This window comes from Pipistrellus kuhlii, unplaced genomic scaffold (genome assembly GCF_014108245.1).
Source record: "Pipistrellus kuhlii isolate mPipKuh1 unplaced genomic scaffold, mPipKuh1.p scaffold_m20_p_50, whole genome shotgun sequence".
NCBI classification, from domain to species: Eukaryota; Metazoa; Chordata; class Mammalia; order Chiroptera; family Vespertilionidae; genus Pipistrellus; species Pipistrellus kuhlii.
In genome coordinates this window covers 2,324,853-2,352,268 of record NW_023425552.1, presented here as the reverse complement: position 1 = coordinate 2,352,268, position 27,416 = coordinate 2,324,853, and the positions used below count along the sequence as shown (strand labels likewise).

General features: G+C 58.0%; 1 protein-coding gene across 2 annotated transcripts in view; it reads left to right on the top strand.

Moving 5' to 3' along the window:
- Window positions 1-232: 232 nt before the first annotated feature.
- Window positions 233-27,416, top strand: part of IREB2 (iron responsive element binding protein 2) — a 39,442-nt gene continuing 12,258 nt past the window's right edge. The window contains exons 1-13 of one of the 2 annotated variants that reach the window (XM_036415608.2): window positions 233-392; window positions 2,808-2,897; window positions 12,101-12,266; window positions 14,093-14,230; window positions 15,256-15,486; window positions 18,074-18,143; window positions 18,518-18,701; window positions 19,490-19,629; window positions 22,590-22,761; window positions 23,660-23,760; window positions 24,927-25,043; window positions 25,975-26,134; window positions 26,651-26,786. In XM_036415608.2, the coding sequence (XP_036271501.1) occupies window positions 374-392; window positions 2,808-2,897; window positions 12,101-12,266; window positions 14,093-14,230; window positions 15,256-15,486; window positions 18,074-18,143; window positions 18,518-18,701; window positions 19,490-19,629; window positions 22,590-22,761; window positions 23,660-23,760; window positions 24,927-25,043; window positions 25,975-26,134; window positions 26,651-26,786 (1,724 nt within the window). In that variant the 5' untranslated portion in view covers window positions 233-373. The remainder of the gene's footprint in view (window positions 393-2,807; window positions 2,898-12,100; window positions 12,267-14,092; window positions 14,231-15,255; window positions 15,487-18,073; window positions 18,144-18,517; window positions 18,702-19,489; window positions 19,630-22,589; window positions 22,762-23,659; window positions 23,761-24,926; window positions 25,044-25,974; window positions 26,135-26,650; window positions 26,787-27,416) is intronic. The other variant, XM_036415609.2, reaches the window with a different exon arrangement.

The following is a 27,416-nucleotide window of genomic DNA, read 5'->3' as shown; positions in this document are numbered from 1 at the left end:
AACGGGCCACGCGGGGCCGCGCGGGGCCGCGCTACGTAACGGGTCGCGAAACCGGCCCCGCAGGCGGCGCCCGCGACCGAGCCTCCCGGCTGCAGCTCGCGCGAGGACACGCCTCCCTCTCGCCCCGCCTCTCTCTCGCCCCGCCCCGCCCCGCCTCTTCCTTTGTTTCCTGCATCCGGAGACATATCGCGAGAACTGCGCCGCAGATCTCGCGAGCGCGGATTCGGGCCGGCCGGGGCCGCTGCTCTCGCGGTGTTTGGACGAGACTGCGCCCTTCCTTCCTCCTGGCCGCTCGGCCGCCTTCTCCCCTTCCCCTCCCGGCCTCCCCTCCTTCCCCGTGGCCCGGCCCCGCGGGCTAATATGGTCTCCGGCGATGGACGCCCCAAGTGCAGGTCAGTGCCGTTCGCCGCCGCCGGGGGCCGGGCCGCTGCGGGCGGGCGCGCGGTCCGGTCCGGTCCGGTCCGGCGCCGGGTCCCTGTGTGTTCCGCCTGGAGTCGCGGGGCCAGCGTGCGGGCCTCGGGCCTCGGGGTTCCGGTCGCTCCCCGAGGCCTCCCTGCAGGGCCCATTCCGCCCCGGGCCGCTCGCGCCCGGGTCCCGCCGGCTCCGAGTCCCGCTAGGGGCCCCGCTGGCCGCACAGCAGGCCCGGGGCAGGGTCTCCGTGGAAGCGGAGTGGGAGGCGGTCCAGGCCGGGCGTCGGGGGGCCAGGCCCCCGGGCCGCGCACTGCAGCGTGGGGCCTGCACCTCCGCTCCGTCGGGTCCGTGAGGTTCGGACGGCGCTGTCAGCGGTTCGGGCTGGTCTCCTCCTCGGACCGAGGGCCCGGCCAGGCCGAGGATGGGGGCTGGGAGTCCATTGTGCCTTCAAGACCGCCTCCCGCCCCTCCCCGAGGACGTGCGGGCCCCCGAGGCCCCAGCCTTCGTGGTTCAGTCTCAATTCGTGCAAAACCCGGAAGAACGCGTCCTTTTTTTTTTTTTTTTTTTAATATGTTTTATTGATTTTGAACAGAGAGGAATGGGGAGAGATAGCTAGAAACATCGATGAGAGAGAGTCATCGATCAGCTGCCTCCTGAACATCCCTCACTAGGGATATGCCCACAACCAAGGTACATGCCCTTGACCGGAATCGAACCCGGGTCCCTTCAGTCCCCAAGCCGACGCTCTATCCACTGAGCCAAACCGGTTTCGGCAGAACGCGTCCTCTTTTTAAGGAGAATCGGCCCCTTTACCGGGAGGTCCAGGCCTGTTGGGGTCTTTCTTGGGTTGGGTTGGGTTTGATTTCGGTTTTGTCCATGTTGTTGAATGCATTGTCATAATCTTGTCCTTTGATTCCTTTTTTTAATTTTTAATACGCTTTTATTGATTTCAGAGAGGTAGGAAGAGGGAGAGAGAAACATCAATGAGAGAGAATCATGGGTGGGCTCGAGTCTGCAAGCCAGGCATGTGCCCTTGACTGGAATCCAACCTGTCAATTCAGTCTGCAGGCGGAGGCTCTATCCACTGAACCACACCGGCTAGGACCCCCCCCCCCCCTTTTTTTTTTTTTAAAGAAAAGTCAATCCGTGTATCATAATTGTGGCGTTCTCAAGTTGCTGCCTATACTTATGAAATATTCAGGACGTGTCTTCCCCAAACATGTCTCTACATCATTGAAGTCACTCTCATTGTCCCTTTCCAGGTGTTCTTTGTTATCATATTTCAGCACTTAATTCTGTTACCAGTTTTTACTTGATAAGAATCAGGGTTGAGAGCCGAAACTGGTTTGGTTCAGTGGATAGAGCATCGGCCTGCAGACTGAAAGGTCCCAGGTTCGATTCCGGTCAAGGGCATGGACCTTGGTTGCGGGCACATCCCTGGTAGGGGATGTGCAGGAGGCAGCTGATCGATGCTTCTCTTTCATCGATGTTTCTGACTCTCTGTCCCTCTCTTCCTCTGTGTAAAAAATCAATAAAATATACTTAAAAAAAAAGAATCAGCTGAAACCGGTTTGGCTCAGTGGTAGAGCATCGGGTCTGCGGACTGAAAGGTCCCAGGTTCGATTCCCGTCAGGGGCATGTACATTTGTTGCGGGCACATCCCCGGTAGGGGATGTGCAAGAAGCAGCTGGTCGATATTTCTCTCTCATCGATGTTTCTAGCTCTCTATCTCTCTCCCTTCCTCTCTGTAAAAAAATCAATAAAATATATTAAAAAAAAGAAAAAAAGAATCAGGGTCGAGAGATGGACTGTCCAATACAGTGGACAGTAGCTGCATGTGACTTTTTATACTTAAACTAGAGGCCTGGTGCACAAAATTCATGAGGGGGGGGGGTCCCTCAGTTCAGCCTGTACCCTCTCCAGTCTGGGACCCCACAGGGATCGGGCCTAAACTGGCAGTCGGACATCCATCTTGCAATCTGGGAGGCTGGCTCCTAACTGCTCATCTGCCTGCCTGCCCAGCTGATTGCCCCTAACCACTCTGCCTGCTGGCCTGTTTGCCCCCAACAGGCGCCCTCCCCTTCTGGCCTGATCGCCTCTGCCTCTGCCCTGGCTTTGTCCAGAAGGACATCTGGAAGATCTCCCGGTGTAATTAGCATATTACCTTTTTATTAGCATAGATGAATTAAAATAAAAAGTTTGAGTTCACCAGTGGCTGGTAGCCACATTTCAAGTGCTCAGTAGCCACCTGTGGCTCATTGCACAGGGACTAAATACAGCTTTGTTACCATTGCAGAAGATTCTGTTGGGTCAAGTTGATTTCCAGGCGTTTTGCCTCTGAGTGAGATACTTTGTAATTGTGTCCAGTTAACATCTATTTTATTTTATTTTTTCAGGAAACACCTTTGAGTACCTTATTGAAACATTAAACGACAGTTCACGCAAGAAGTTCTTCAATGTACCCAAACTTGGAGGCACGAAGTATGGTAATGTTGCTTTAATTTTCTGGGGCTCTTTTCCTTTCTAATAAAAATGCGTTTGTCGCTCTCGCCGGTGTGGCTCAGTGGATAGAGCATCGGCCTGCAGACTGCAGGGTCCCAGGTTCGGTTCCAGCTAAGGGCACGTGCCTGGGTTGTGGGAGCATACAGGAGGCAGCCGCTCAATGATTCTCTCTCATCATTGATGTTTCTATCTCTGAAAATCAATAAAAATACTTTTCTTTTTTTTTTAATGAAAATCTATTCCCACCGTGTTGTAAAAGGTACAACTACACACGGCTCTAACGTTTTTAAAACTTTTGGGACCACTTTTGCCGAAACCGGTTTGGCTCAGTGGATAGAGCGTCAGCCTGCGGATTGAAAGGTCCCGGGTTCGATTCCGGTCAAGGGCATGTGCCTTGGTTGTGGGCACATCCCCGGAAGGGGGCGTGCAAGAGGCAACTGGTCGATGATTCTCTCTCATCGATGTTTCTAACTCTGTCCCTCTCTCTTCCTCTCTGTAAAAAATCAATAAAATATATTTTAAAAAAAACTTTTGGGCCAGGACCGGTTTAGCTCAATGGATAGAGCATCGGCTTGGGGACTGAAGGGACCCAGGTTCGATTCCGGTCAAGGGCATGTACCTTGGTTGCGGGCATATCCCCAGTAGGGGGTGTGCAAGAGGCAACTGATCGATGACTCTCATCGATGTTTCTAACTCTCTATCTCTCTCCCTTCCTCTCTGTACAAAATCAATAAAATTTATTTTTTTTTAAAAACAAAAAACTTTTGGGACCACTTTTGTCTGAGAAAGAGGTAAGCCCATGCTTTAACTTCTCATTTAAAACCTACGTTAACCAATGATTTTTTTATTTATTTTTAACCCGTGTAAACCACTAATGCAGTTTTAAAAAGCCTGGCTGGTGACATTCTACAGCTATTCATCCTATATATTAATTCTTCTAGTGAATAATGCCTGTGATTCTTTGTCACCTATCCTTTGAATGGGAATCCGCAGGACTCCCGGACGTGAGTTTTGCTCCGGGACTGGCTCTGGTTTGCCGGCCCGGCACCAGCACTTTGCCGGCGCATGATCGGGGCCCAGTCCTTCTCTGAGGTTTCAGAATCGTGAACCTGGCTGACCCCCGGGTACTGGATGGAAGTCTTGACTTTCGTGACAGTGGAATGGCTTTCTCACCCAGGCCAGTGAATGAAGGGAAGACCTGCTGGGAAGAGGGATTATTATCATCACACTTTTTTTATTCTTTTTCTTTTTTTATTTTTTTATTTATTGATTGTTCACAGAGAGGAAGAGAGAGGGATAGAGAGTCAGAGACATCGATGAGAGAGAATCATCGATCAGCTGCCTCTTGCACACCCCTTACTGGGGATGTGCCCGCAACCAAGGTTGCCCTTGACTGGAATCGAACCCGGGACCCTTCAGTCCGCAGGCCGACGCTCTATCCACTGAGCCACACCGGTCCTGGCTATCGTCACACTTTTTAGTAAAAAACTACTTGAAAAGATGAATGTCAAATATATTGACATCAGTTTCGGGGAGAGCTTATCTTTACCTTGTCTTTTTCTTCTTCTTGCGTTATTTTATCAAGAAGATGGCTTTTGTGTGGGAGAGGGAAGCATCGATGTGAGAGACAGACATATTGACTGGGCAAACCCGCAGCCCAGGTACGTGCCCTTGACCAGGAATCCAACCCGTGACCCTTCCGTGCTCGCACCATGGGGCACACGGCTCAGGCTTTATCTGTGGATATGGAGGGACTTGCGTGTTCTACAATAGATTGCCACCAGCAGTGTTATCTCACGCGTGATGGGAAGAGTCCAGTGTCCTGGAAGGTCCTTGTCGGAGATCTTTGAATTTGAAGATACGTCTCCATTGTCAGAGCCCGGCTCCTTCCCGCAGGAGCGGGCCTTAGGTTGATGTCAGACGGGTCGCCGGGCAGTCAGCCTGGTGGGAGCATGGGGGACAGGAGTCTGGCCTGTGCGGTGACCGTGACCGTGACCGTGGAGCAGCTGCTCAGCAGCCTTCAGCGCCCCTCCTCGTTTCCGTGGTCTCGCTCACCCTTCGTTTTTCTGTGACTGCAGGACTGGTTGGTCCCCCAGAGAGGCAGGACTTGGCTTCCCCAAACTGGAAGTCGCCGCCAGCTTTCTGTTTATAAGGAAAACTGCTGTGCGTGTGTGATGTGTGAGTTTTGATGCAAGCTTATTATATAAACCAGTGTGGCTCAGTGGATAGAGCATCGGTCTGCGGACTGAAAGGTCCCGGGTTCGATTCCAGTCGGGGGCATGTACCTTGGTTGTGGGCACATCACTAGTGGGGAGTGTGTAGGAGGCAGCTGATCGATGTTTCTAACTCTATCGCTCTCTCTCTTCCTCTCTGTAAAAAAAATCAATTAAATATATTTTTTTTAAAAGAAGCTTATGTAGAACTAGGGGCCCGGGGAGGGGGGTGAGTCCCTCAGCCCGACCTGCACCCTCTCCAGTCTGGGAGCCCTCGCCAATCGGGAGTTTCTCTCTGTCTTTGCAATCATGTGAGCGAATTGTCTGAAGCCCCAACCCAGTTTGGTTTGGTGCTCACAGAATGATAGAGGCTTTTTTTTTTCCTCTCTCTCTTTGCTTCATTGGTGGAGATTTCCTGGAAGTTTTAGGATATCTTCCCTTTAATTTTTCCTAGGCACTCTGACTTCACTTATGTCTCTCACCTTTGTTTTCCCTCCGTCCCCCACCGCAACAGTCACTTGCTCCAGACTCACTTTGCTTTAGAGTCTAGGTCCTACAGGGGTCTTAAAACTGCGGCCCGCGGGCCACATGCGGCCCGCAGAAGAGTCTGATCCGGCCCGCCAGGTTTTTTGGGCAGTGAGCGCAGCCGAGGTGTTACAGTAGGAATTAGTAGTTCATATAGTCCGGCCCTCCAGCTCTCTGAGGGACCGTGATCTGGCCCCCACTTTAAAAAGTTTGAGGACCCCTGGAGGAGATCCACCTGCCACCAGAACTATAATTCCCAGCATTCCTGGTGCTCCCCGCATTCTTGGTTTTCCCTTCCTGCCCTGTCTCTGTCCCAAGGCCTCTTGCTCTGCCAAGTCCTCCAAGCCACCAGCTCTCCCACTCTGCTCTCCATCTTGGAGCAAGTTCCCCAAGCCTCTCCACTATCTGGCCCCTGTGTATGCAAATTAATCCGCCATCTTTGTTAGGTTAATTTGCATGCTCACTCCTGATTGGCTGGTGAGTGAGGCAGAGGTACGGTGAGTTTACATTTTTCTCTTTTGTTATATAGGATAGGATGGTTGGATTGAAAGTGTGGTGTTCCCTCCACCCTCCACAAATGCTTTTCTTTTTGTACTTTCAATGCACATCCTCTGTTTCAGTCTTTTTTTATATATTTATTTATTAATTATTTTTTTAAAAAATATATATTTTATTGATTTTTTTACAGATAGAAAGGGAGAGAGATAGGGAGCTAGAAACGTCGATGAGAGAGAAGCATCGACCAGCTGCCTCTTGCACACCCCCTACCAGGGATGTGCCCACAACCAATGTACATGCCCTTGACCAAAATCGAACCTGGGACCCTTCAGTCCGCAGACTGATGCTCTATCCACTGAGCCAAACCGGTTTTGGCATCTCTGTTCCAGTTTTGACTCTTGACTATAAGGAACAAAAACTCACTTAGCTCAGCACTCAAGGCAGAAGTGCCGTTTGCTGACACCCCAGGTCAGGAGGACCAGCCCAGCCTCTGGGAACCCCCGGAGTCTGCTCCGCTCGGCACAGGCTGCCGGCTCCTGTCCCCGTTCTCTGACGCTCTCTCCAGTCTGCCCCCCAGCCCTGGCTCCTTGTGGGAAGCCCCCGTGTAGCCACAGCCCGTTCAGCAAGAACCTCAGGACTTGTCCCCACGTGTCACCTGCTGTGGCTGGGCCGGGACATGGTGCGAGGCCGGCTCCCCTGGCCTTGTCCCCCGTGGGCCCGGAGAGGCCGTTGGCCGGGGTGCTGGCACACAGTCCCGCCTCGGCCAGGACAGCCTGCCCTGCCGATGCTCCGCGCACCACCACGCACTCCCACCCTCCCACTGCGTCCCAGGGCTGCTGGCACCTCTGCTTCTGCTGGCCGTTTCCCCTCCAGGTTAGGCCTTTGGTGGTGAAGGCAGACGCCCGCTGGGTCTAGGGAGGAGGTGCATTGTGGGGCACAGCTCCCTGGCCGGGGAAGCATGGATTGAGAAGCTGTTTTCTCTAGGTTTCAGGTTCCCACCCCTCTGCTCCCTCTGCTCCACCGCAGACAGGCCTCTGCCTCTGAGTTTGCACATGGCCCTGCGGCCGCTCGGCCCCCACAGCCGCTCGGCCCCCACAGCCGCTCAGCCCCGTGGCCGCCCAGCCCCCTGGCCGCCCAGCCCCCTGGCCGCCCAGCCCCGTGGCCGCCCAGCCCCCTGGCTGCTCAGGACGCCTTTCCGGTCTGTCTGTGCTGATGGCAGGCCCCTGCGTGAGGGACCCCTGCTCCCGTGTGCTTTCTCACGGGTATTGGTTGTGGGCCTCCCAGGGCCCAGGCTGCTTCCGGGCCTGCCGCGGAGGTGTGGACACGGGGGACGCGCTCCATGGAGCAGGGGGCCGGCCCTGGGAGCACAGGCCGCTGTCGGCACCTTCACCACTTCACCGGCAATGAAGGCCCTTGTTGCCTCCTGTCTGCCCGCGAGTGAAAGGAGGGCCCTGAACGGGACCCTGCTCTTCTGGTTCTTCGGCGCTCTCTGGGCAACAGATGAGAATGGCTGGTTCGGAGCTGGAAATCCACTGATGTTTGTTGGAGATAGAAGAAGGGAGGGGAAGAGAGAGAGAGAGAGAAACATTGATGTGAGAGAAACCCATCGATTGATTGGTTGCCCCCCTTCCATGCTCCGACTTGGGTTGGGGATCGAACCTGCAACCCCGGAATGGAACCTTGACCAGCAGTGGAACTCGAGACCCCTGGTTGCGTGACTTGGCTCTAACCACTGAGCCACCAGCCAGGGCTCCTCCAGTACGTTCTCTGCAGGCCCCTGGCCTTGAGCAGCTCCTGAGGTTGGTCTGTCCACAGGGGTTTCCACAGAGCGTGTGGGCGGTCTTGTGTCCACTTCGTGGCGAGGGGGCATTGCGTCCAGGAGCCGAGGAATTGGCCTGTAGTCACACACCTTCTGTGAGCAGTTTGGCCTTGGACTCTGCCTTCTACTTTTATTTATTTTTAATTTTTATTGATTTTTTTTACAGAGAGGAAGAGAAAGGGATAGAGAGTTAGAAACATCGATGAGAGAGAATCATTGATCAGCTGCCTCTTGCATGCCCTCCACTGGGGATGTGCCCACAACCGAGGCACATGCCCTTGACCGGAATTGAACCTGGGACCCTTGAGCCCGCAGGCCGACGCTCTATCCACTGAGCAACACCGGCTAGAGCCTGCCTTCTACTTACAGTCCAGCTGCCCCTCAGGACCACACTCCAGGCGGGGCGGGACCAGCTGCTGTGCTCATTGCCCAGGGACTGCGTTCCTCCTGCGAGGTCGGCTCTGGGGCCGGGCCATCCCCGTCTCCGTGAAGGAGCCTGGCGGAGCCTCTGTGGGGAAGTCTCCTGTCCGGGCAGAGGCCATGCCCACGGGGACGGCATCTCACACCGGAGCCGCCCTGGGGAGCTGCAGGCGGCGGTGTGGAATGGCCTCGTGAGCGCTTCCTGGAGAAATTCCACAACTAAATGCCACAGTGCATCCCAGAGCAAGGAAACCGGCCATCAGCCCGGCGGCTGTGACTGCCCTGGGCGGCGCGGCTGCCAACCTCAGCAGCAGCCTCTGGTCTGCATGCGCCGGGCCTGCACCCTGGGGGCCGGCTGGACCTGATTCACCCCCTCCCCGGGCGGCGGCACAGCCTCTGGGCCCGGCACCTGCGGGCTCTCCCTCTGCTGAAGTGCGATGCCGCCCTCCTCCTGCTCCAGCTTCCCATCACCGGCTTGTCTGTTATCTGTCGTTACAGGATCCGCTTTCCGGATTCTCAGGATCCCAGAGATTCCGGGGGGGGGGGGGGGGTGGTATCCAGCCAGTTCTCTCCCAGCCCCGGTCAGCCCAGGCGGCCAGCAGTGGTGGGTGCTCCAGGTGGGACGTGCCCGTGGCTCAGGCAGCATCCTGTGCCGAGGAAGCGCAGTGGTTAGTGATGGGCACACGGGTGGCAGTGCAAGGACGGCCTGCCTTAGAAGGCGCGGCCGGTCACAGACTCCAGCAGGCAAGCTTAACATCAGCCATCACTGACTGACAGGACAGCAGTCCCCCTGGGTCCCGCCCAGTCCCGGGGTTCAGGCTGCGCGCTGGGCGGAGTGGTGGGGGGTGTCCGCTCGCCGCTGCGCGGCCGTCCAGGCCATCGACAGAGTGTCTCGCCGCTGGTGTCGCCGTCACCTTCTATCCTAGTCCCAAAGCTGGGGGAGGGGAAGGGAGGTGCTGGCGATGCAGACACGCCAGAGAAGCCTCAAGGTCTTCCTTTACGGGAAAAGCGAACGTTCTGGACTTCAGAGAGCCGCTGCACGTCCAGGCTGCTGAGCTGCGGTTAGAACGAGTCCCCTCTGAGATTGCCCAGCTTATAAGTCAGCCTTCACCAGGGGCGTACGGATCGGAACACACAGCCCCTCCGAGGTTGGGTGCTCCGTCCAGGGGGGTCCTGGCCCGTGACCCTGCGGGTGAGGGGACCGTCCTCGGGAGAGGGGAGGGTGCCGGGCGTGGGGCTGGCGGAGACGGGGGCTGTGTGGCCTGGGTGCTGGCGGTGGGGGTGGCCTGGGGGCGCCGCCCTGTCCCTGTGCTTCTGGTGGCTGGTAGAGCTGGCGTGTGATCCGCTCAGGCCTGCTTGTTGCAGGAACGCTGCATAGTGGCTGGGTGTGCTTCCTGCTCCATCAGAGGCGTGGGGTGTCCACGGCACCCCACTTTCAGGATGCCCTGTGGGTGGGTGTCAGCAGCCTGGCCCCGCCTTTGGAGGCCTGTTCACAGGTCACCTGCTGGTTCCAGCCCTGCCCCATCCATCCCCCTTCCCTGGGGTCTGGTCCAGGTCTCCCCCCGGCCTTGTGAGGTCTCTGTCATCCTTCTGCACCAGTAGCTGTGGCCTTCTCGACGGGAACTTGCTCTCCGCTGTGCATGGCTGGACCCGGGGAGACGGGATGAAGGGCCGCCCCCGCTGTCAGCTTCAGGAGCTGGTGCTCCGGCCGCTTCCAGGGTCAGTGCAGGGGTTCGGGGGGTGGCCGTCATCGGTCTCCGATGCCCCGCTGGCTCTGAGGCGGGGGCCCCAGAGGGAGCTGTCGGAGCAGCGCTGGGCATCAGGGTGATGACGAGTGGACTGTCCTTGTTGCAGGCATTTTCACTGAACAGCGAGGAAGCACGTGTTTTTGAGAAAGAAAGATAAATTGTAAGTTTGTAGCCACGATTCCACTGGAGTGGCCGTGTTCTGTGTCCAGGGGGCCCTCGGGCTGTGCTTGCCGTCCTCACACTGACAGTCTGGTCCCAGGCCTGGCCGCAGACCACTTTATCCTCCTCGTGCACGCAGGGCAGCAGTGCCCGTGGGAAACGGCGGTGATGGACACACAACCTACCCGCGTCAGCTGCCCTTCGCCTCTCACAACCGTGAAGGTGACAGTGTCAGAATTACAGCTTCCGTGTCAATGCCGTGTGTGTGCTTCGTGCGTGTCCTGCCGGGGACCTGGTGCAGCCAGACAGCGCGGAATAGATGCTGAGATTTCCAGCCTGTCCCTCCCCTGTCCCTCTCATATCAGACAGCAACACATTTACCGTACGTGGGCTTGGTAGACTCCCTTTCTCGCCGAAAAGGTGGTGTGGGCTGTGAGCGCTGCTTTCCCGCGAGTCTGTCCTGGCGGCCACGCCTCAGGGGCTCCCTGCCCTCAGACCGCTGTGTCCCCCCTCGTGTGGTCACATCCCCCCCCCCCCCCCCCCCCCGCTCGCCCGCCCCGGGGCAGCCTCATGGGTGAAAGAAAACGTTAATGTGGAACCTGATCAACCCCAGTCATCGAGATCGAAAGATGCTTTTCAGGAAGTGAATTGACTGAGCTGTGACCCTGATTCACTGTGAAACTTGAGCCGTTTTTGACGGAAATGTCGTAAACCTATTAGACTTTTACACGGTGGAACCCACGTTTGTCTTAAAGGGCTGTCTTCGTTGTTGTACTGAATTCCCATTTTCTGTGGTTTTCCGTTTCCCTCTGTCTGCCCCGGACGTGCGTGTACGCGCACCAGTCTCACGTGCCCACGTCGGCACGCGCGTGTGAAGTCCCGAATCTGCTCTTTGGGGCCTGCTTACACGTGGGGCGTCCGAGGGACAGGTCCTGGCGCTCACAGGATGCGCTTTGTTCTGTGTTTACTATTATAGAACGAAATACTTGTAAATCGAGAAACTATGCGTCTGTATCTTTTTTTATTTGTAATTTCTTTATTGATTAAGGTATCAACGTTATATTCCATTCCAATCCCCCACCCTCCCCCCTCATGCCCCCACCCCCCTATTGTCCCTGACCACTGGTTAGGCTCATGTGTGTGCACACAAGTCCTTTGGTGGATCTCTCCCTTTTTATCCCCACCCTCCCTCTGAGGTCCGACAGTCTGACCCACGGCTCCTTGTCTCTTTTTCTGTTCTTGTTCGTCTGTCTATGTTGTTCACCATTTCCCCCAGATGAGTGAGATCGTGTCCTACTGGAAATACCCTTATAAGAACCGAAAATGAGACGAGCCATAATCTTGATGCTGAGAGGCAAATGAATCAGTCTGTAGTGAGTTTCTTTCTGGACTAACAGTTCTTTTGAGACCCAATTTCAATGTCAAACAGTTCCTTATGTGTACCTGTCAGCAATGACATTTCAGTTCTGGATGGTGGACAAATGGTGGTGATGCAGGTCTGACCCTCTCTGGTTTGGTGCAATAAAAAGTTTTTATTGATTTTAGAGAGCAGAGGGGAGAGGGAGATGGAAACATCAATGAGAAATATCAACGGGCTGCCTCCTGCACGCCCCCTACTGGTGGCCCAGCCGCAGCCCAGGCCTGTGCCCTGCCCGGGAATTGAACTGTGACCTCGTGGTGCATGGGAAGCCCCTCAGCCACTGAGCCGTGCCCGCCGGGCAGTGCCCCTGTGCCTTTAACTCTGTGTGAATCGAGTCCTTGTAATGCCTCGTTGTGACTGTCCTGAACGTTGTCTCTCGAACCAGACGCCCTGCCGTACTCCGTGCGGGTCCTGCTGGAAGCGGCCGTGAGGAACTGCGACGGCTTCCTGCTGAAGAGGGAGGACGTGCTGAACATCCTGGACTGGCGGGCCACGCGGGGCCACGTAGAGGTGCCCTTCTTCCCCGCCCGCGTGCTCCTCCAGGACTTCACGTGAGTGGCCGCTGCCCCCGAGCGTGCGGTCCGCGAACGGCCCTGGCCCTGGCTCTGAGTGGCAGTTCGTACGTTTTTTAAAATTGCCCTTTTCTAGTCCTGGCCGGTGTGGCGCAGTGGTTAGAGCGTCGGCCTGCGGACTGAAGAGTCTTGGGTTCAGTTTTGGTCAAGGGCACATGCCCAGGTGGTGGGCCCGATCCCCAGTGGGGGGCGTGCAGGAGGCAGCCGATCCGTGATTCTCTCTCCTCACTGATGTTTCTCTCTCTCCCTCTCCTTTCCTCTCTGAAATCAATAAAGAAATACATTTTTTTTTTTTTTAAATAGTCTTGCCCTAGCAGGTTTGGCTCAGTGGATAGGGTGTCGGCCTGTGGACCAAATGGTCCCGGGTTCGATTCCGGCCAAGGCACATGCCCGGGTTGTGGGCTCCGTTCTCACCCCCCCCCCCAGTGGGGGGTGTGCGGGAGGCAGCCGATCAGTGATTCTCTCTCATTGATGTTTCTATCTCTCCCTCTCCCTTCCTCTCTGAAATCAACAAAAAATTTAAAAAGATAAAATTTTAAAAAGACTTTAAAAATTGCCCTTTCTCAACTGAAGCAATTCTTTAAAGTTTAGGTGCTTGTTCCTCATGTTCTTTATTTCAAAACCACTTTTGTTCCGCTGCATCCCTGTCGTCTCACCAGCTCAGGCTTTCAGACTTCTCCGCACGCTGACGGCTGCCCCCCTCCCCCCAGGCCTTTCCCGCCACGGTGCCTGCCCGGTGGTCCCCGTGGGCCCGGGGCAGATCCAGGTCGGCCCCTCCCGGGAGCCAGAGCCCACGCCCCCTGAAGGGCCTCGCTGCCCTGGGGTCAGGGAGGCGGCACTAGGAGAGGTGCCCTGAGTCGATGTCAGAGGAGGGCAGGGTTAGCTGGCAGAGCGCACGCCCTCGGCCCCAGGCGGGCGGGCGGGGTTCCTGCTTCACGGGAGCTTCGTCTTTGCTCAGTGCTGGTTGCCTGGCGGCGGGAGTGTGTCCAGTGGGTAACTGAGGGCCAGCGGGAGGGCCAGGGCCCTGGAGAAGGCGGGGTCACGTGACATGGCAGGCAGGGGGAGGGGTGCATCCGCCGTCCCCGCAGTTCTCCTGGGTCTGAGCATCCGCCTCTGAGCACTCACGCTCTCAGCATCTCATGTTAGTCATCAGCCAGGGAGCGTCCAGCTCTGGGTAGCAAGGCCCTTGTCAAGCACGAATGCAGATTAAAAAGGGGTCCTTTTTATTTTATTTTTAAATACGTTTTTATTGGTTTTAGAGAGGAAGGGAGAGGAAGAAAGAGATAGAAACATCAATGTTGAGAGAGAATCACTGATGGGCTGCCTCCTGCACGCCCCCTACTGGGGATTGAGCTTGCAGCTGAGGCATGCGCCCTTGGCCGGAATCGAACCTGGGCCCCTTCCATCCGCAGGCTGGTGCACTATCCACTGAGCCACGCCGGTTAGGCCAAACAGATCTTTTTTCTTTTTCTTTTTTTCTTTTTAAACATGTTTTATTGATTTTTTTACAGAGGGGAAGAGAGAGGGATAGAAAGCTAGAACCATCGATGAGAGAGAATCATCCGTCAGCTGCCTCCTGCACCCCCACACACACACACACACTGGGGATGTGCCCACAACCAAGGCACATGCCCTTGACCGGAATCGAACCTGGGACCTCTCAGTCCGCAGGCCGACGCTCTATCCACTGAGCCACACCGGCCCCGGCCAAACGGGTCCTTTTAAATCCAGAAACGGGTAAGTGCGTCTCACAGCGGGCGCCCCTGTGCGGGACAGCTAGAGCTCAGTGTGCCCTCTGCTTCCAGGGGCATCCCGGCCATGGTGGACCTCGCAGCGATGCGGGAGGCGGTGAAGACGCTGGGCGGGGACCCCAAGAGAGTCCACCCTGCCTGCCCCACGGACCTCACCGTCGACCACTCTCTGCAGATCGACTTCAGCAAATGGTACCGTGATGCCCACGGGCGGGCATGGCGGGAGGGGGGGAGGGGGAGTATCCATGCTGGTTGTGTGTGTGTGTGTGTGTGTGTGTGTGTGTGGCCTGGCGTGTGCGTGCTGGTGGTGTGTGTGTGGCCTGGCGTGTGCATGCTGGGGTGTGTGTGTGTGTGTGTGTGTGTGGCCTGGTGTGTGTGTGTGGCCTGGCGTGTGCATGCTGGGGTGTGTGTGTGTGTGTGTGCGCCCTGGCGTGTGCGTGCTGGGGTGTGTGTGTGTGTGTGTGCGCCCTGGCGTGTGCGTGCTGGGGTGTGTGTGTGTGTGTGGCCTGGCGTGTGCGTGCTGGGGTGTGTGTGTGTGTGTGTGTGTGTGGCCTGGCGTGTGCGTGCTGGGGTGTGTGTGTGTGTGTGGGCTGGCGTGTGCGTGCTGGGGTGTGTGTGTGTGTGTGGCCTGGCGTGTGCATGATGGGGTGTGTGTGGGGGGCCTGGCGTGTGTGTGTGGCCTGGCGTGTGCATGATGGGGGGTGTGTGTGTGTGGTGTGTGGTGTGCCTGGCGTGTGCGTGCTGGGGTGTGTGTGTGTGTGTGGCCTGGCGTGTGCGTGCTGGGGTGTGTGTGTGTGTGTGGCCTGGCGTGTGCGTGCTGGGGTGTGTGTGTGTGTGTGTGTGGCCTGGCGTGTGCATGCTGTGTGTGTGTGTGTGTGTGTGTGTGGCCTGGCGTGTGCGTGCTGGGGTGTGTGTGTGTGTGTGTGTGGCCTGGCGTGTGCGTGCTGTGCTGTGTGTGTGTGGCCTGGCGTGTGTGTGCTTGGTGGTGTGTGTGTGTGTGTGTGTGTGGCCTGGCGTGTGCGTGCTGGGGTGTGTGTGTGTGTGTGGCCTGGCGTGTGTGTGCTTGGTGGTGTGTGTGTGTGTGTGTGTGTGTGGCCTGGCGTGTGTGTGCTTGGTGGTGTGTGTGTGTGTGTGTGTGGCCTGGCGTGTGTGTGCTGGGGGGTGTGAAGAGCTGAGTTTCTCGTTAACCGGCTTTCGTTCCCTCGTGGGGCTGACAGTGCGATACAGAACGCGCCCAACCCTGGAGGCGGGGACCAGCCCAGAGCAGCCAAGCTCTCGCCGCTCAAAGCGCCAGCGCCGCCCAGGAGGCTGCCCTGCCGGGGCCCGGCCGCCTGCCGGGGGCCCTGCGAGCCGGGGGAGCCGGGCCCGGCCCGCGGCGCCGGGAAGCCGTCCACGCAGATCGAGAACACGCCCCTGCTGTGCCCCTTCCACCTGCAGCCGGTGCCCGAGTGCGTACGGCTTTTTCCTCTCACCCTGCCACTGGCTCCCCGGAACCCGTCCCCCATCACCCCATCCCCCCATTCCCCCACCTCCCCCTACCCCGCACCCCCAACAGCACACACCCCTGCTGTGCCCCTTCCACCTGCAGCCGGTGCCCGAGTGCGTACGGCCTTTTTCCTCTCACCCTGCCACTGGCTCCCCGGAACCCGTCCCCCATCCCCCCACCTCCCCCTACCCCGCACCCCCAACAGCACACACCCCTGCTGTGCCCCTTCCACCTGCAGCCGGTGCCCGAGTGCGTACGGCCTTCCTCCTCTTACCCTGCTGGCTCCCCGGAACCTGTCCCCCATCCCTCCACCTCCCCCACCCTCCCCACCTTCTCCACCTCCCTCCACCCTCCCCACTTTCTCCACCTCCCTCCTCCCACCCCCACCTCCTCCACCTCCCCCACCCTCCCCACCTTCTCCACCTCCCTCCTCCCACCCCCACCTCCTCCACCTCCCCCACCCTCCTGCCGCCTCCACCTCCCCCCACCCCCCAAAACACACACACACACACACACACACCCCTGCGCTGGCTCCCCAGGAACTCGTCCCCCATCCCCCCACCACCTCCACCTCCCCCACCCTCCAACACACACACACACACACATATACACCTCTGCGCTGGCTCCCCGGGAACCCATTCCCTCCACCTTCCCCCCCACACCCAGCCCTGCTCCGGGGCCCGGACTGTCCGTGTGGGATGCTGCCTCGTATGTCCTGTGTCCCAGCAGGGCACACCGTTAGGTCGGCTCTGCCCCAGGAGGGAACCATTAGGCTTCCTGGGCAGAGCAGCGTCCTGCGTCTCACACGGAGAGCTGTTATCTTAGTGAGTGTGTGCCAGGCACATGCTCAGTATTCATCTTCCTTCTGGGGATTCCCTACTTACTTATAGTCCCGGCTTTGCTCCCTACGAGGAGGGATTTTATGTTGGCTCCTCCGTTACACCGTGTCGTTGCATGTGATCACTGACTGAGCCGATCCAGATGCGGGACGGCCGGACGGTGCGAGTTAAATTTTCTTTTCTTTTTTTTTCTTTTTTTCCTTTAGTTTTGGCTGTATTGAGGTACCTGGAGGCTATAGGGACCTCTGTTCCTCCTTCCTAAGAGCTCACTATGGCCTGTGGGCCCTGGCCCTCCATTATGGCATCTTATGCCCTCGCTCCTCATTCCCGCTGCCCAGTGTGCGGACTCTCAGATCACCATCTCCTCTTACACAGAGATTCTTGGGAAGGAGCGTCTATTGCCTCGAACATCACTGGTGGTTTATTGTCTCTGTAACTGGCAGCGTGGGAAGGGCCAAGGTGGTCCATTTTTTATTTCTAAAAACCCAGTGTGGGGTAACTCTTCCCTTCAGTTCTAAGTCTAAGTTATAAAGCAGTAAGATGGGCTCCATGTTGTCCGGGCTGTGTAAAAAGCAGTAGCTGTGTGTGCCTCGGTGTGTCAGGGATGTCCTCACTGCAGGCGCAGGCAGAGTGCGGATCGCTGCCTCCCGCGGAGGATGGCCCTTTAAGGCCCCAGGTGCTGCGGCTGGGGTAATCTGGGGGGCTTCCTTCAGATTCTGCCCCGGCCTGGGGGGCTGGGTCCGGAGTGATTAGGAAGTCTCCCGAGAGAGACGGCTCAGCCGGGAATTATTAACGGGGTCTTTGTACTGAGAACCTCGCCCATTGAACAGCTATAAGCATCTGGGCCCTGGAGGGCACGTGTGATTTACGTGTATTGATATTCAATCAAGCCTTAATCACCAGCTGGGCTGTAACGATTTTAAAACGTCTGTTAGATGCAGTGCAGTCCCTGACGGGCTCTGTCCTGCCCGGAGGGAATGAGTCCGCCCACCTGCAGCCCGCAGGGGGGGGGGGGGCGGGCTCGGGGCCACGGTGAGAGGAGGAGCTGGTGCTGGCCACGGCCCTGCCAGGAGGCCCGGGTGGCACGCTCACGCTGATGGTGTGTGAGCTGCTGCCGCCTCTGCTGTCAGAGACCAGCCACGCTTACCCCTGATTTTACACAATTTTTTTTTTAATTTTTTTAATTTTTATTTTTTTAATATTTTTATTATTATTATTTTTGTACATATACCAATGCCCCCCGTCCCGTACATATCCTCCCTCCCCAGAGTTTTGTGTCCATTGGTTGTACTTATTATTATATGCATGTATACAAGTCCTTCGGTTGATCTCTCATCTCCCCCAGATCTCCCCAACCTCCCCACTGTAATTTGACAGTCTGCTTGTTGCTTTACTGTCTCTCTATCTATCTTTTGGTTCTTCAGTTTATAATGTTCTTTATCATCCGTAAATAAACGAGGTCATGTGGGATTTTACGCTAGTTTTGCCACGACTCCCAGCGACACCCAGGAAGGGCAGTGGGGTCACATGTGGCGTGGCCTTACACGCCTTGCGCTTCCTAGCGGGTCGCCTAGGGGCCGCACTGCCTTGTGGGAAAGGCCTGGAGTTTCCCGGACGCTGCCCCTCGGTGGCGGAGGGAAGACCGGGAGACCCGGGAGAGGGGCGGCTCTCCCCGTTACACACACTCTGCCGCGCTCTCCCTCCCTGCAGGCCTGAGACGGTGTTAAAGAGCCAGGAGGTGGAATTCGGCAGGAACCGGGAGAGGCTCCAGTTCTTCAAGGTATAGACGCGGGGGGCACTTTAATTGCAGTTTATGGATACGGGCAGGTGCGGGGTTTATATCGAGGCCAGTGGGTTTTTTTTGTTTTTTTTAAAATATATTTTATTGATTTTTTACAGAGTGGAAGGGAGAGGGATAGAGAGTTAGAAACATCGATGAGAGAGAATCATTGACCAGCTGCCTCTTGCACACCCCCCACCGGGGATGTGCCCGCAACCAAGGTCCATGCCCTTGACCGGAATCGAACCCGGGACCCTTCGGTCCGCAGGCCGACGCTCTGTACCACTGAGCCACACCGGTTTCGGCTGGTCGGATGTTTAGTGTCCGTGTGTATGCCGTGATGGTGAGCACACGTCTCTTTGCACCTTGCCCAGTGGTGTTCGCGCGCCTTCCGGAACGTGGCCCTGGTCCCGCCCGGCACGGGCCTGGCGCACCAGGTGAGCCTGGAGTACCTGACGCGGGTGGTCTTCGAGGAGGAGGCCCTGCTCTTCCCGGACAGCGTGGTGGGCACGGACTCCCACATCCCCATGGTGAACGGCCTGGGCGTCCTGGGCTGGGGTGAGTGCCGCTGCCGCCGCCGTCCTCCGCCGAGGGCGGGGCCTCGCGGGTCGTGCAGCCCCGTCCGGGCAGCAGGAGGGGAGAGCTCAGCTCCCGAGGGTGGGACGGGGTGGTCAGGGGGGTCTGTTTATTTTTAAAAATATATATATTTTATTGGTTTTTCACAGAGAGGAAGGGAGAGGGATAGAGAGTTAGAAACATCGATGAGAGTCATCGATCAGCTGCCCCTTGCACACCCCCTACTGGGCATGTGCCCGCAACCAAGGTCCATGCCCTTGACCGGAATCGAACCCGGGACCCTTCAGTCCGCAGGCCGACGCTCTACCACTGAGCCAAACCGGTTTTCGGCGGGTTGTTTTATTTTTTAAATATTGTTTTATTGATCTCAGAGAGGAAGGAAGAGAGAGAGAAACATCAGTGATGAGAGAGAATCACGGATCAGCTGCCGCCCTCATGCCCCCACACTGAGGATGGAGCTCCCAACCTGGACATGTGCCCTGACTGGGAATCGAACCCCTGACCTCCTGGTTCCTGGGTCATCACTCAACCACAGAGACATACCTGGCTGGGCTAAGAGAGGGTTTGGGACATGTGTGTGCTTTCGGTATTACGTCTTGAGTGTGTGACCCTGTTTAGCCTAACCGGGACTCAGTGTTTCCAGGACTTAGCCTCACGGTGAGATCGGGGTCTCGCCATGTGCGCGAGGAGAGCGGGTTTGGAGCCCACAGATTGCGGAGCCGCGCGGGCCCCCCAGTCCTGTGCTCACACGTGCGTGCGTCTCGCTGCAGGGGTCGGAGGCATCGAGACCGAGGCCGTGATGCTGGGGCTGCCCGTGTCCCTCACGCTGCCCGAGGTGGTGGGGTGCGAGCTGACCGGCTCCTCCAACCCTTTCGTCACGTCCATCGACGTCGTTCTGGGCATCACCAAGGTACGTGCCCTGGTGCTGGCGAGACCCTCCGTCCCGGAGGCCGGCTCCCTCGTCCCCCTCACAGCCCGGAGGGTGGTGCTGCCGGGCCTTTTCCCGCCTCCACTCTGAGAAAGAGGCGCCGTGAGGCTGACGGACTCTCGAGGGCCAGGGCTGCCCAGGAATGGGGCAGCACTGCCAGATGGGTTCTGGAGCCCTCCCTGCCCCTGCCCCTGCCCCTGCCCCTGCCCCTGCCCCAGCCCCTGCCCCAGCCCCAGCCCCTGCCCCTGCCCCTGCCCCTGCCCCTGCCCCAGCCCCTGCCCCTGCCCCAGCCCCTGCCCCTGCCCCTGCCCCTGCCCCAGCCCCTGCCCCTGCCCCTGCCCCAGCCCCTGCCCCAGCCCCTGCCCCTGCCCCTGCCCCTGCCCCAGCCCCTGCGCCCTGCCCCTGCCCCAGCCCCTGCCCCAGCCCCTGCCCCTGCCCCTGCCCCTGCCCCAGCCCCAGCCCCAGCCCCTGCCCCAGCCCCAGCCCCTGCCCCTGCCCCTGCCCCAGCCCCAGCCCCAGCCCCTGCCCCTGCCTCAGCCCCTGCCCCAGCCCCAGCCCCAGCCCCAGCCCTGCCCCTGCCTCAGCCCCTGCCCCTGCCCTGCCCCTGCCTCAGCCCCTGCCCCTGCCCCAGCCTCAGCCCTGCCCCTGCCTCAGCCCCAGCCCCAGCCCCTGCCTCAGCCCCTGCCCCTGCCCCAGCCCCTGCCCCTGCCCCTGCCCCTGCCTCAGCACGCAGCTGGGGGCTCTGTGTGTGTTGGGAAAGTCTAGTCTCCTTTAACATGTCACGCAGTTACCTGCCCCTTCGAGACCATCGTTCTACCCGGGGTCCTTTCAGAAACAGCGACTGGGGCTGCAGTAGCGTCAGCCGTTCTTTGTAAATACATTGTCATTGACCTCAGGGAGGGAGGGAGAGGGAGAGAAACATCCAGGATGAAAGCATCACGGGTCGGCTGCCTCCTGCACGCCCCCCACTGGGGATGTGCCCTTGACCGGAATCAAACCCGGGACCCCTCAGTCCACAGGCCGACGCTCTATCCACTGAGCCACACCGGCCAGGGTGCGTCAGGCTGTCCTGTGGGCTGCTCCGCGTTGCTTCATAGCCCTGCACGGAGGTCTCCAGTGACCGCTGTCCGCACCCCCGGGATTCCTGGTGCTCGCTGGCTTGGTTTCATTGTGTTTTGACACGAAGCCCACGAGGTGGCCTGTGTCAGAGGAGAGAGCCCTGGGGGGCTTAGACGGGGCTGCTCCCCAGCTGGGGCTGTCACAGTGTGATCGTGTGACTCCGTTCACACGGGGAAGTCCCGCACCTGGGCCCACTGTGCTCCCCGCGGGCAGCGGGCGGTTGTGGGGGGTGGGGGGATCTTCAGGACGTCCGCAGGGAAGAACGTACTGCCCCCTCCCAGCACCCAGTATTGATCCTTCCCCATTTGGGAAGCCTTTGACACCTTGCAGAAATGATTGATTTGTGTATGGACCAAAGGTCAAGAAGCTAAATTGGTAATTACAGCCTATTCCTGAAGGAAGAGGAGCATCCCATTATGTTTCCATGGAGATCGATTCTTCCCTGCAGCATCTCCAATCCCCCCCCTCCTCCCGCATCCTTAAAGAAACAGTGCCCTGAGCCTGGCTTTAACATTTTGACCTGCGGGTACAGAAGCTGATTACTGAAGGTTGTACCTGGTGGAGGTCCGGTCCTATTCACGGTCTTGACAGGGTTAATCCTGTGGTTTTCAAATCCTCACTGTTTGGTGAGGGCAGCCTCTCGGTGTCTCTAACCTAGGGGTGTCGAACTCAATCAGAGAAGGGGCCAAAATCTAAAATCCAGCCTAAATCGCGGGCCGAATGGTTTACTGAACAGTCATAAACTGTCATTGTGATGGAAACGCAGCGGAGTGCAATGATGACAGCGCGGTGCGGGCCACATTGCAAGGCCTGGCGGGACGGATTTGGCCCGCGGGCCTTGTGTTTGACACATGTGCTCTAACCTGTCTCGCTCTTATTGCAAAAGCAACCACCGTGAATCGAAGGAGACACGTCTCTTAGGCTTGCGCGTGTGCATCTGTAGAGTTTGGGTCAGGTGACCCCACCCGGAGGGCTAAAGTCTTCAGAGGCCCGAGGTGGTTTCCCTCCTGGCCGCCCCGGCTCTCCCCACGCCAGTCTGAGCCAGCTGTACAGTGAGGGAGGGTGGGCAGCTGCTCCGGTTACTTGGTAGTGACTGAGAAAAAGGCCGTTATGCTGAAACCAGTGTGGCTCAGTGGATAGAGCGTTGGCCTGCAGACTGAAGGGTCCCAGGTTCGATTCCGGTCAAGGGCATGCACCTTGGTTGCAGGCACATCCCCAGTGCGGGGTATGCAGGAGGCAGCTGATCAATGAATCTCTTTCATTGACGTTTCTAACTCTCTATCCCTTTCTCCTCCTCTCTGTAAAAAATCAAAATATATTTTAAAAGAAAAGAAAAAGGCCGTTAGAAGGAATTAAGTTTGGAGCCACCTGGTAAATCCCATCAAAATGGAACTGGCCTATAACGATGATTGCTGTGAATGTGTGGACAGGAGCTGGGATGTGCAGGGTGTATAACTGTGTTCATATACGCAGTGTGATCGCCGTTTGAGTATTTAATTCAGCCCTAGACGCCATCGGTGGCTGGAAGTGCAGTTCCTTTATGTGCTGCTCAGCGAGGAAAAGGCACGCACCGGGATCCACCCTGCACCCCATCTCAGAACGGGGACACGGGAATCCCAGCCATGAGTGTCACGCCCTCTCCCGCCCAGCACTGATGCTGACCTCCCTTCTGCCTGTTCATCTCAGAGCGCTGGGCCACAGCGAGCGTGTGCATAGGGCAGCACCGTCCTCTGTTTCCCTTCTCCAGGGTGGGGACGGGTGTAGGGTTTTCGGGGAGTCGGAGCCATCTCGTTGCTAACCGTGCGTCTGCGTCCCGCACACAGCACCTCAGGCAGGCGGGCGTGGCCGGGAAGTTCGTGGAGTTTTTCGGAAGCGGAGTCTCGCAGTTGTCCGTGGTGGACCGGACGACCATCGCCAACATGAGTCCGGAGTACGGTGCTCCCCTCAGCTTCTTCCCTGTGGACAGTGTGACGCTAAGACACTTGGAGCACACAGGTGAGGAGCAGGAGGGCTGGTGGGTGAACACTGCCTTGGTTTTTTATGTTCATGAAATCACGTGATTTTGGGACAATGGCTCACATAAACCATCAGATGGATTTTTTTTATTTTTTTATTGATTTTTTACAGAGAGGAAGGGAGAGAGATAGAGAGCTAGAAACGTCGATGAGAGAAAAATCGACCAGCTGCCTATTGCACACCCCCTATCGGGGATGTGCCCGCAACCAATGTACATGCCCCTGACCGGAATCAAACCCGGGACCTTTCAGTCCGCAGACCGACGCTCTACCACTGAGCCAAACCGGTTTCGGCTCAGATGGATTTTTATTTTTATTTTTGTTAAATACATTTTTATTGATTTTTTTACAGAGAGGAAAGGGGAGGGATAGAGAGTTAGAAACATCAATGAGAGAAAATCATCGATCAGCTGCCTCTTTCACACCCCCTACCGGGGATGTGCCTGCAACTAACGTACATGCCCTTGACTGGAATCGAACCCGGGACCTTTCAGTCCGCAGGCCAATGCTCTATCCACTGAGCCAAACTGGTCTCGGCCATCAGATGACTTTTTATAGCCTTAAAGTCTCCACGGACCCATTGAGACGCAGCTTAAAGGAAGGAGCCGAGCGCAGGTCTGCGCCTCCCTTGTCCCCTTAGTCCCCTTGGTGAGGGGCCCGCTCTGCCCAGCGTCCCTGGTCCTGCTTCCATCTGTCACCTGGAGGGGCTGCCAGCTGCTCAGAAAGGCTCCGAGCGCTGTCCGGTGCTGATTCGCAGAGAAGCCAGTTCCGGCCGCTCAGTAATTTGTAACGTGCGTCTCTTGCTCATCCTTGGAACTCGGCCCCTTTCCCCCGAGGTTTCAGAACCCCTCTCCGGGTTTCCGCTGTTCGTGTTCCAGGTTTCGACAAAGCCAAGCTCAGCTCCATGGAAGCCTACCTGAAGGCTGTGAGGCTGTTCCGGAGTGAGCGGAGTGACGCGGGGCAGCCCGAGTACTCGCAGGTGAGGGCGGAGCCGCCGGCCGGAGCCCCGGGCCCCGCCTCTGAGGGCTGTCAGCTGTGTGAGCCGACGAGCCACGAGCCTCCGCCCCCGGTCCCCGTCGCCGAGTGCGAAGGTGACGCTGCCACACGGATTCGGACGCGAGGAGGCGCACGTGCCCTCGGACAGGCTCAGTGCTGACAGCCGTTGTTACTACTGGAGGCTCGGTGCACAGGGCACTGGGAGGTGTGCCTCAGTGGCCTGCACCCTCTCCAATCCGGGACCCCTCGGGGGATGTACCCATGGGATTGGGCCTAAATCAGCAGTTGGACATCCCTCTCACAATCCGGGACAGCTGGCTTCTAACTGTTCGCCTGCCTGCCCGATCACCCCTAACCACTCTGCCTGCCGGCCTGCTCACCCCCAACTGATCCCCACTGCTGGCCTAATCCTCCCCCCCAAAAAAAATGCCATCACCTGCTGGCCTCATGGCCCACAACTGCCCTCCCTGGCCAGAGTCCCTCCGTGGCCAGGTGCTGCCATTTTGTGGCGGAGTGATGGTCAATTTGCATATTTCCTCCTCGTTAAATAGGATTGTTGTTATTAACACGTTCTCTGTGGCCCTGCTCACTAGTTGTACGTAGGTTTTTCTTTCAGTGAAGCGGAGAAGGAAGGCTCACTCGGCCCAGGCAGAGAGGGCGGTCTGAGCCGAGGCAGGGCATGCCCAGATCCCAGGCGCCGGTAGGGACGGTGCTGCTGTGGGCGGGGCAGTGGGAAGAAATTCACGTAGAGGACACTTGTTGGTGTGGCAGTTTGCATATGCATCTGTAGTCTTGCTTTTAGCACGTTTTCATATCTTAAGTTAAATGGGGTTTTAAATACCTTTGGTGGGTGTGTTTCCCCATTACAACAAGTTGCATTTAAAAAATACAAATATAGCCGAAACCGGTGTGGCTCAGTGGATAGAGCGTCGGTCTGCGGACTGAAAGGTCTCAGGTTCGATTCCCGTCAGGAGCGTGTATGTTGGCTGCGGGCACATCCCCAGTGGGGGGTGTGTAAGAGGCAGCTGGTCGATGTTTCTCTCCTCGACGTTTCTAACTCTCTGTCCCTCTCCCTTCCTCTCTGTAAAAAAATAGTAAAATCTATTTTAAAAAATACAAATGTACTTACTCTTCCCTCTCCTCGTCCAGGTGATCCGGATCAACCTGAGCTCCATCGTGGCAACGGTCAGCGGTCCCAAGAGGCCGCAGGACAGGGTGGCTGTGACGGAGATGAAGAGGGACTTCCGCGCCTGCCTCAGTGAGAAGGTGGGCTCCCCGTCCGTCCGCCCCCGCTGCCCGGCAGCCTCCACACGGGTCCCTGAGGTTCCAGCCCAAAGGCTGGCTTCCGGTCAAAGCCCCGTTTCCCCTGCCGATACTGCGTGGCTGAGGCTCCCCTGGCGTGTTCCCACCGGCTCAGACGTTTCGGCGGGATCTGCCGACTCAGAAAACCCACCCGCCTGACACGCGTGGCTCCACGTTCTCTGTGCTGCGGGCTGGCCTCTCTGTCTTTCCAGAGCTTTGGTTTTTACAGTTGGTTGATTTTCTTATGGGAAATGTCAGGCTTGTACAGGAGTTCAGATAGCGTCGTGAATTCCAACGGGCCTTGCTCCAACCGTCGCCAACTCCAGCAGATTCTACACGCGCATGCACACGCACACACACACACACACACACACGCAGTCGTTGGGGGCAGATCCCTGGGGCCACCTGCACACACAGCTGGCCCCGCCTCAGAGTTGCTGTGGCAGGAATGGTTAGAACCGGAGCTGAGGGAGAGCCGGGCCCGTGGGCTGGGCTCACAGCAGCAGGGGGGACTGTGGGCAGCAGGTGCCTCATGGCGGCACGCAGGGTCCAGCTGGGTCCCAGCTGTCACACCTCACACATGTCTGACGTGGAGTGTTCAGTCCCCGCATGTGTTTCCTTTTTCTTTTCTTTTTTCCTTTAGATGTTTTGATGTTGGAGAGGAAGGGAGAGGGAGAGAGAAACATCAGTGATGAGAGAGGATCATTGATTGGCTGCCTCCTGCACTCCCCACACTAGGGATCAAGCCTGCAACCCAGGCCTGTGCCCTTGACCGGGAATCGAACCCGGGACTCCTCAGTCCGCAGGCCGAGGCTCTATCCACTGAGCCACACCGGGCAGGGCCGTGCTCTCTCTCCGTGTCAGAACGTGCTCATGTGTGTGGGCATCCCTCCAGGTGGGGTTCCGGGGCTTCCAGATCGCGGCCGAGAAGCAGGAGGCCGCCGTCGCCCTCCACTACGAAGGGCGTGACTACCGCCTGTCGCACGGCGCCGTCGTCGTCGCCGCCCTCACCAGCTGCACCAACAACTGCAACCCGTCCGTCATGCTGGCCGCAGGTAGGGGCGTGCGAGGCCCCCGTCCTCCCTCCGCCACGGCCTTTCTGTCCCTTGGGCCAAGGCTGTGTCACCGGTTTTCCTGTGTCACACGGAAGGAAGGCACACGTAACTGACACGTGTGGTGGTGGTTGAAGCCGTGCGACCAGGAGGGCTGTGCCTGGCAGGTCTGGTCTGGGAGCCGCCATGGCTGTGCCGGACCCGCTGAGCGTGAGAGGAGACACGGGCAGGGCCGCCATGCGTCCGCCCTGTGCACACCACACGCTTAACGTGGGCACCGGGCCCCGACTCAGTGGCTTCGCTTACCGTGACGGTGGCAACGGAAACGGCTCAGGCCATGCGAGCCGGAGCCTGTGCCGGGCTGCGCCTCCGCAGCGCTGGTCTCAGGTGGAACGCGTGGCGGGAGGCGGGGGGCGGGAGTGGGGGGGGGGGGGGAAACAAGTGCGTGAGTGTGGGGCTCCCCCTGGCGCCTGTCCGTCCCTCCGTGTGGCAGCCCATGGCCTCCCTGTCTGTCCGCAGGTCTGCTGGCCAAGAAGGCGGTGGAGGCGGGGCTGCGGGTGCAGCCCTACATCAGGACCAGCCTGGCGCCCGGCAGCGGCATGGTCACGCACTACCTCAGCGCCAGCGGCGTGCTGCCCTACCTGCGCACGCTCGGGTGAGCCCCGCCCCGGCCCCGGCCTCTCTCCCGCGGCACCATCAAGCAGAGAAGAGAGAAAGAACAGGCTTAGTCCTGCGTTCCCCTGGCCAATGTCTCTCACCCCGAGGCCTAGCCCTCAGCAGACACGGGGGCACCGTCAGCATCAGGCAGGTGCTGGCGAGAGTGCAGGTGTGGCTGGCAGACAGGCCGTCAGACCAGGTGGCGGTGACCTACAGGGATGGTGCTGGCCAGTCCCTCCGAGCCCATAGGGCGTTTTCAGAACAGAATGCCGCTCTCCAGGCTGCGTTATAACTGAGCAAGGTGTTTTTTTAAATGTTTCCATTGATTTCAGAGAGGGAGGGGGAGAGAGAAATAGCAACGATGAGGGGGATGGATGGGCTGCCTCCTGCATGCCCCCCGCTGGGGAGGAAGCCCACAGCCTGGTACGTGCCCTGGCTGGGAATCGAACCTCGGTTCCTGGATCGACGCTCAACCACTGAGCCGCGCCAGGCCGGCTCCGACGTTCTGTCTTACGTAAATCGTCCATTCCTTGCAAGCCGGGTGCGTTTTATGTTTTTGTGGGGGTTGGTTTGGTTTGGTTTTTTAAACTCGGAAGAGCACCCGGAAGTCCTTCTGTGGCTGTGTGTG